General features: G+C 48.2%; 2 protein-coding genes across 2 annotated transcripts; one reads left to right on the plus strand and one right to left on the minus strand.

Moving 5' to 3' along the window:
* LOC119398872 (sulfotransferase 2B1) lies at window positions 1–2,760 on the plus strand. Its single transcript, XM_037665690.1, has 2 exons — window positions 1–613; window positions 2,729–2,760. The coding sequence occupies exons 1-2, from the start codon at window positions 1–3 to the stop codon at window positions 2,758–2,760; spliced, it is 645 nt and encodes a 214-aa protein (XP_037521618.1).
* Window positions 2,761–3,538: 778 nt separating this feature from the next.
* On the minus strand, window positions 3,539–7,969 carry LOC119398873 (sulfotransferase 2B1-like). Its single transcript, XM_037665692.2, has 2 exons — window positions 7,312–7,969; window positions 3,539–3,564 (listed from the first exon to the last, which is right to left on the minus strand). The coding sequence occupies exons 1-2, from the start codon at window positions 7,967–7,969 to the stop codon at window positions 3,539–3,541; spliced, it is 684 nt and encodes a 227-aa protein (XP_037521620.2).
* Window positions 7,970–8,844: the final 875 nt, after the last annotated feature.

An 8,844-nucleotide genomic window follows, 5' to 3' on the forward strand; every position in this document is an offset into this window, starting at 1 on the left:
ATGCAGCAGACGATTCAACCCATTCTTCACGGAGCTGCAAGCGCGAGCTCCTACCGAGAGTTTGGGAGCAAGTTCATCTTTCTCGAAGTCGTCGGCAAGCCGCCGGAAGTAGCGTCCACGTCGCCACCGCGACATCTCACGACGCACTTGCGGCCCGGACAGGTCGCCATCTCGTCCGAGGCGAAATACGTCTACGTGGCCCGAAACCCCTGGGACGTGTGCGCCTCGCTGTACGACCCTCAACGGGAACTTTGTGGAGCCCTCGACGGACAAACGTTCGACGACTTCGTGTCCCTGTTTTTACAAGGGCTAATGGGACCCGGCGACTACTTCGAGCACGTGCGCGCGGGCTACCTGAGAAAAGACGAGCCGAACGTCTTCTTCGTGACGATCGAGGAAATGATGGGAGGCCACGCAGGCGTCGTCTGGCGTCTCGCGGACTTTCTGGGCAGAGAATACGGCGATGCGCTGCGTCAAAACTCGGAATTGCTAAGTGAAGTCGTCAGCAAGTGCAGCTCTGATTACATGAAGAGCATCTTGACAGCTTCCAAACAGATCGTTAACGAAGTTCTGCCGGCTAAAGCGGAAAATGCGCGCACGGGAGACTTGCAGGGTAGTGGAGATCCACAGAGCGAAGTGCATTTTCTTAGGAAAGCTAAAGCTGGCCGCTGGAGAGGAATGTTCAGTAAGCGCAGTTTGGAGCAGACATTGAAGGTGATAGATTCGTTACCGGAACCCCAATATGTGCTGACGTGGTCGATGCCTCAAGTTAAACTGCAATTTGGTTAATTTGTTTAGCTGTATGATAACGTAGCGCAGATAAGGTTTACTGCAGAGTATGTGCACTTCAAAAATTGTCAGTAATGTATGGAGATGTTCACAAAATCCTAATATTGTAAGGGATTGTGGAATAAATCTCTGCAGATTAAGGCATCCTGTATTTTTGAGTGCTGGTTATGAGATGGTTAACTCTTTTTTATTTCGACGTGAAAAGATGGGAACGTAAGCTGTGAGAGCGAGCTACCCCAACATAATGAAATTGATGTTGAATTGACAAATAAACAAGGAAACAGAAAGAAATTGAAGCAGCCACACTGACTTAACGTCGCGAAGACTTATTGAACAGCTGAGCTGGTGGTATCCCATTGCTGTTTCACTGCTTGACTTTGCTCATAACATTTAGTGGCCCTGAGGTGAGTAGTGGGGCTTGCCCAATTTCTGTGGCATATACCCGCTAGGCAAGTAATAGACAGCTTCATTTTCTATTGGACCGTAGGTTATTACCGGAGTTGCCCAATATTTTTCGGCACAAACCCGCCAGGAGCTGTTTGGCACTAGCCCGCTAGGCTTGTTACAGACAGCTCCTTCATTTTTAGTGGAGCGAATGTTAGTGATGGGGCTTCTCAATTTCTCTGTCACATACACGCTAGAAGCTGCGTTTAGCTCCGCAGAAATTTTCTTTCTTTTCTTTTCCGTGCTTCGCGTGCGTAACTTGAATTCCGCAGGAAATTAAAAGTCCAGGAAAGGGGCAAAATGGAACAAATCCTAGAAGCGGCGAAGGCGAAGGCGGTGGCGGCGTGCATGAAGGGCAGAACAAATGTGAACGTTTTCAACGCACGCGAGCGCGGTTTTCCGGCCGGTCTCGCGTTTTCGCATTTTTTTCCGCTTGTCAAGTGTGAACGTGCCCGAATACAGACAGCGCAAGCGGCACCGAGCAACAGCGAATAATGCATCGAAAGACCATGATTCCGAAGGAGACGTCACCGTCTACAGTTGCTCACGCCGGAGAAACAGGTGTACAGTCGTCTACAGTATAAACGTGAAAACTGCTTCACTGGTAATCCGTCTCCATATGAATGTTGCGGCCGCATGAATTTGAGAACCAATTTTTTGCAGCAGAGATATTATGCCCGCTGTTTGTCTGATTGGCGATGTAGACAAGAAATTATCATCATCATGCGGGCGCGGCCACGTCAAGTTAGGCATAGCTGTTGCTAGTTAAGCCATAGTTAAATCATAGCCAAGCCTGATTAAGACTAGTTGAACCTAATCAGCTAAGCATCAGCTATTTGATTAGGCCGAAGCCGATTCAGCCCTGATTACGTTGAGTTGAGATTCTGGTGTGCCAAGTCATGCCGAGCGTGGCAAGATGAGCTGAGGCAAGCAAAATTAAGACTAATTAAGACTGAACCTAGTCAGTCCTAATTCGACTAAATAGCTAATGAAATCTAGGCTGACCTGGGATGGAAGGTAATCGAGACCAAGCCTCGAATAAGCGAATTAGGCCAAATTGAGCTAATCAGCATAGCTATGCTAATTAACACATAATTAATGCATAATTAGGTGTTAATTAAGTTGAAGCCTCGATTATGAAAATTTGGCCAGTTAAGCTATGTAGCCTAGTTAAGCAAAAACGGTCATTATGGTAATTAGGCTGTTTGGCGCTGCCATTACCAAGTGATTCCCAATCAAACGCGATCAATACTAGCCAACACATGTGATTTCAAATGTTCTCACGTGAACACTTCGTGCATCGGTGTGCGGATGCACGTGCGCCCAGTCAAGTCAGCACCAGCCGAGTGCCGGCCAGCTCTGCTCTGCCCCAGCCTTGCACAACTCAGTGCAAGCGGCGCAATTTTTTTATTTATTAAGATCATCACGCTCTTCTATACGTATGTTTCTCGTGCGGTGGATGTTCAGATGCGTTTTGTCGTTCTGCTGCATACAGACAATGAGATCAGGGACCAGCGCACCTATTGAGCTATTTCAAATAGGACTACGTAAGAATTGCAGGTGTACGTTTTCAGCGCACGCGGCTCAAATGTTTCCGCCATTTCCAGCGCGGCGGATGATACAGGGACTTCAAACGTACAGCTGTACCGGAGTTATGTTGCGATTCCATTAGGTCACATATACTCGCACAGTTAATCATGAACTCTTCTCAGTTTCGCATAGCTTATGATCCGAAGCGTGTGCTTTTGGATAGTGCGCGTAGCTCGCAAAGTGACATGGAAGGCGTATGGTTCACATAGAACCTAGTCTAGCTGCAGAAGAAGTCAAATTATTTATATACGATCGTTTCCCGGCGATCTGGCGCAACAAAATCATGCGTAGAGTATAAATTTGTAGGCCTTTGGGAAGTACAAGGGAATATGTTGAATACGATATCCTTTCCTTGCAATACATCTTTTGTGATGGCTTCTTATCGGGCATAAATTAAAGTTGTTAAAAGGTTGTTTCATGCCTGTTTGCGTTACACAAAGCTCTCGGACTGCTTTATTAGTGGGCTGAAATAATATTATCTGGGGTTTTACGTCCCTAAACCACGATATAGTTATGAGAGACGCCGTAGTGGAGGGCTCCGGAAATTTCGACCACCTGGGGCTCTTTAACGCGCACCTAAATCTAAGTACACGGACGTAAAACATTTTTGCCTTCATCGAAAATGCAGCCGGCGCGGCCGGGATTCGATCCCGCAGACTTCGGGTCAGCAGCCGAGCGCCATAGCCACTAGACCACCTTGGCTTTTTTTTATTGGCTAGGCCACTGTGACGGGGCGGTGCGCTGAAAAGTAGAATGTGCAAAGATATTGAGACGGGGCAAGGGACGAGAGTGGTGAGTCTTTAATGTTTTACAGAGGAGCGGTTACAACCTCGCTAGTTTTGTCACGTCGTCGTGCGCAGTTTTCTTTTATTGATAGTTCCATAGACGGCTTCTGGCATTGCAGGAGGTTAATAAACGTTAACGTTTAACATACCTTGTACCTACTCACAGCCATCGCGGTCAGGATCATGCCCCTGAGTGAGTTCGTAGCGTCACTCACTGGCCTGGATGGCGTTGAAATAGTTTATGTGAAAGCGCGAACGTCGCGCCACTTGAGTTAGAGTCTACGCTGCTTTCGAAGCGAAGCGCGATCAATTTTACGGCCTATTCGCAAAAGTTAGCGTAGTGTAAACAGACTTGAGTTGTAGAAAAATTCACACTCCACTCCCAATTGTAGTCATGTGGACCTCTGCATAAAAAATGTTTGCCGACAAAATAAAATTGAATACTTCACTGACCAGCGGCTTAGTGAAGACGGCTAGCGTAGATTGGGCGAGTTGGATACACATTAAATCTTGTCAGGCGTACCATCGACTCCGAATGAAAGGCCAGCAGTGGTGCGCGTGGTACAGTTCGCACCCGTATGATTAGAGATAGATACGCTCTTGCGGTTTGCCGCTAGTGAGCCAGATTCATGCTTTCGATCGTGCAGTGCTGCCGAATCGGGTGTGCGGGCCTGTCAATGGTGATGACAGGACGGTGCGCACTATACAGTTCTTAATGATTGGGTAACGCGCTGCGCTGTTGGAGTTTTATTTGACACCGGTAGTACAGCTTGCTAAACAGTAGAAAAAAATCGGCGAATGTGTACAGGAAGAGGAGAAAGAGAGCTCTTTCCAACCATTCTTTTGGCCCCTTTGGCTGGCTATTGCTATTTTTTACTGCGCTGTAACAAGACTGAATATTTTAAGGTGAAAACGTTACATTCCTTATCAAGCGCGAAAATTGACAGTCGGCGTCACGCGTCGGCAGCGTCGACACGAGTGATACAAAAGGTCATTACGTGGTGACGTCATGACATCACAGACCGCCAAAATTTGTGACATCATGACGTGACGTCACGTGGTGACGTCATCACATGACATCGTCACATTGCAGTGGCTCCGTGATCGGTGGGCCGATCACGGAGCCACTGCAAAATTAGGTGGTGCTCTGTAGAAAGCTTGCACTGCCTCCAGGATCGGAGGTATTGCAAAACCACGTTACGTCCAGAAAGCATTCGGAGGGGGCGGGGAACGAACAGTACGTAGACTGAAGAAAAAGGAGATGGCTTTCCCCTTCGTGTCATCTTAAGCAAATTCATGAGGGACCCTGTGAGTCTTTTTCGTACAGTGATCGCACCACGCCCTATCAAGAGTCGACCGTTGAGAGTGATTTGCGCTATTTTATTGCAAGCTCACCTTATTACGACTTTCGATGCGAAAACTTGGTATTTGTCTACGTTAGTATGATTACACTAATTATGTTCAGCATACTTTCAGACAACCATGAATGAGTCAGTAAATGTCGATTTATTCACGTACGGATCAAAATATGTTGGAAAAAAGAACTACGCACAACCTACGAAAATTTCACAACACCGTCGTGCATCCCCTTTTGATTCGTGTTCTCAACCTTTTTATTTCTTGTTTAAATTCCAAGTACTTACGATGCGCTTACACATCAGCTGCTGAAAACTTGGATTTAATCAAAGATGGTTGCTTGTAACGACCATTTAATTTATTTGAATGACATCACACGTCGTTTGTTGTGTACTTAAAACTCCCAACAACGGAATTGAACCGAAGGAGCGGGCTTGGCAACCGCACACGCGCAGCACGCCCTATACATACATTGCGCTATAACGCAGACGGAAGCCGAAGCCAGAACACAGAATTTATAATGATTGAAAACGGACCGGAAAGTCATTTTGAGTGCGCCACGGCCACAGAACAGTCGCGAAAAGAAATCGTCGACATGCAGATGTACGCGTTGATGGCTAGCAGACGACAGCACGAGCAATCGACACTGAACGCGCTCCAGACGGCAACTGCGCTCGATCTCGCTGGGCATTTCGCTTGAACATTCAGTACTAATTGCTTTATGAACTTGCCCACTAATGTTTTAATAACTCGACCAGGACATACAGGCCGGTAGCTTCGAGCAGCCTTCACGTAGCGAGCGAGCGCGCGAAGTGCGGCACCCGAGTCACCCAAGTCCCCTCACTGACGTCACACGCGAGGGGGCGCCACTCAGAGATCTCGAGGCGAATAACCTGTCATCGCTTAGTCTCACCTGACGCTGAGGGCAAAGCATCAGGTGTCCTTTGTCACTCCTATTAAGATCAATTGCTTGTTTTGGTGCTGCTACGGCTACAGAGGCAGTGCTTGGTCCGTATAGGTGGCCGGATGTCAGCAGAGCAGATGGCGCCAGAATATTAGCGCCGGTGATGCGTTGATGACCGGAAACGCCTTGAATGCCTATAATAATTGTTTACTGCGCCAACAATATGCTGTTCCCCTCAAGAATGGTATGTTATGGCAGCTGAAAATGCGTTGACTGAATCTCCGGAGCGCTATATATAGGTCTAAGATCCAGTATTTTCCGAAAGAAGCAAGGTTAGTAGCGCTAAATGTGTTTGGTGCGGTCAGAGAAGAACTCGGCGAAAGCGCCCGTATGAACGCTGTTAGGAAAAGAACCTCATTCCTCACAAACGCCAGCGAGCGCACACTGTACAAGTGCATTTCTGAACATCAAAGAAACAGCGAGGTGGCGTTGCCGAACAGATTTTAACTGTTGGGGCAAGTAACGACAAAGCAGGCGAGGCGACGCCAAACAGATGACGAGTAGACGATGCGACGCGGACGAACACGTCTTGAGAGAGAGAGAGAGAGAGAGAGAAATGTAATGCGGAAAGGCAGGAAGGTTAACCACAAAAGATATCTGGTTTGCTACCCTGCACTGGGGAAGGGGTAAGGGGAGACAGAAATGTAAGAAAGAGAGGAATGGGATAGGGAGGGATGGAAGCGCACACACACACACACACACACACACACACACACACACACGCACACACACACACACACACGCACACACGCACGCACGCACGCACACACACATGGGAGTCTTGAGGGGCTTTCGCCTTCCCTGTAGGCTAACAAGCCTATGCAGCTTCGACAATGCTGCAAGGTACCACTGAGATGAAGTAGGGTTTGCATTTAGCGATAGCCGCTGGCTGAACAAGAAGCAGACAAATTTACAGGAGACATTAACGTGCAAACATTTATTTCGTGGATGGACGACCTGTACAATATGAAAATCGTTTGGTGCATTAGTTTTGCATGTTAGTGATAATTTCAGAAGGACATATACAGCGCATTCAGCTTTATCTGCGTTGTATGAGGGCTCAACTAAGCAAGGTAACCAAAATCACAGCTTAACGTGTGGCATCGAGCACGTCAGTGTATATATCGTTCCACAACTCTTGTACATATTGGCGTTCTGGTAGCGAATCAATTGCCTTTAACGTCTGCTCCAAACTGTGCTTACTGAACGTGCCTCTCCAGCGGCCAACTTTAGCCTTCCTTAAAAAATGAACCTCGCTCTTTGGAGCGCCACTGGCCTGCAAGGCTCCCGTGCGCGCGCTTTCCGCGATAGCCGGTCGCAGTTCCTTTAAGTCCTGCCGTGGAGCGGTCAAGATGTTCCTCATGTAATCAGAGCTAGACTTACTGACGATCTCGCTTAGCGATTCCGAGTTTTGACGAAGCGCCTGGCCGTACTCTGTACCGAGAAAGTCTGCGAGGCGCAGGACAACGTCTTCGAGATCTGCCGCCATTGCTTCGTACGTAACGAAGAAGACGTTCGGCTCGTCTTTTCTCAGGTAGCCCGCTCGCACGTGCTCAAAGTAATCACCGTGCCCCGCTAGCCCTTGCAAAAATAGAGACACAAAGTCGTCGAACGTTTGCCGGTCGGAGAGTCCACGAATTTCTCGTTGAAGCTCGTACAGCGAGGCGCAGGCGTCCCAAGGATTACGGGCCACATAGACGCATTTCGCCTCGGACGAGATGGCGAGCTTTCCGGGTCGTATGTGCGTCGTGAGATGCCGCGGTGATGATGTGGATGCTACTTCAGCCGGCTTGCCGACGGCTTCGAGAAAGGTGAAGCTGCTCTCAAACTCTCGGTAGGAGCTCGCGCTTCGTCCTCCGTGAAGAATGAGTTGAATCATCTGCTGCATCCAGTGGGTGCCAGAGGCAGGATAAGTCATCTGGACTATGTCGCCCCTGCCCGGCGTAAATCTTAGGGCTTCGCGAACCTTGTCGGGATCGAGGTAAGAACTGTAGTAGTCGCCATCGATCATTTGAGTTAGGCTGCCGTTCTTTCGGGCCATTGTAAGCGTCCACCGATGAATCTGCCGAAGAATGATGAACGTAAGAGCATAGCTAGCTCAGTTGAATATCAGATAGAATAGGAACGTTCGCACCAAACCTGACTTTATTTTTGTAAGTTCAGGCGACATGCAGGTGCACGAGGCGCGCGGTAGGACAGGGGCCATTCGATATTCTTAGAAGTCTGTGAGAAGCATTGCAGTTGATATAGGTAATAGGCAGATTGCAGTGGTGATGCATTGTCATATTGTTTATTGGATTAGTGCGACGTTTGTGGAAATCTTGTGGATTCATGGGCAATGTAAAGAAGCAATCGTTTTTTGATCAAGTATATTGCTGTCGCCTGGGGAGCACTTGTCAAACTTAGTATTATTTTGCTTTTCCTTAGCGAAGCATGGACATTGGACACCCGCTGTTAAGCTATAGTCATGGCGTGCGCATGGGAGGCGGGGGCAGGGGGGGGCGGCCGTCCCCCCAAGAAACCTAAGAGGGGAGGGGACTCAAAATATGCCCCATAGTCACCTAATATGACCCCTCTTGTCACCTAAGAGGGGGGCGGGCGCAAAATCTGCCTCGTACATTGACTTGGGGGGGGGGGGGAGCTGCGATGAACCTCCCCCCCCCCCTGATGGTGAACCCTGCGCACGCCTATGCATATAATCGTCTCAGACATATACACGCGAAGTCGTCATCACGTCAGCATAAACAATCGGCACTCTCACGTTTTCCTACATTGTGGACCTATGTGGAAGCTTAAGTCAAATTTGTGCTTGTTTTTAATTACGCGATAAGCGAGGGCTCGCTTTAGTTTTACCAATAATCATCGGTTAAACTAAAAAAATTACTCAGCGTGTACAGTTCTCTACATAATTTTTGT

Source organism: Rhipicephalus sanguineus, chromosome 7, assembly GCF_013339695.2.
Source record: "Rhipicephalus sanguineus isolate Rsan-2018 chromosome 7, BIME_Rsan_1.4, whole genome shotgun sequence".
Lineage (NCBI taxonomy): Eukaryota > Metazoa > Arthropoda > Arachnida > Ixodida > Ixodidae > Rhipicephalus > Rhipicephalus sanguineus.

What these genes read in the sequence shown, in the direction of transcription:
- LOC119398872 (XM_037665690.1), top strand. Translation starts at nt 1, where the DNA reads ATGCAGCAGACGATTCAACCCATTCTTCACGGAGCTGCAAGCGCGAGC. An exon ending in GCGCACGGGAGACTTGCAGG is followed by an intron (nt 614 to 2,728) that starts GTAGTGGAGATC and finishes TGCTGCATACAG; the next exon opens with ACAATGAGATCAGGGACCAG.
- LOC119398873 (XM_037665692.2), bottom strand. Translation starts at nt 7,969, where the DNA reads ATGGCCCGAAAGAACGGCAGCCTAACTCAAATGATCGATGGCGACTAC. An exon ending in ATCGCTAAGCGAGATCGTCA is followed by an intron (nt 3,565 to 7,311) that starts GTAAGTCTAGCT and finishes TCTACTTTTCAG; the next exon opens with CGCACCGCCCCGTCACAGTG.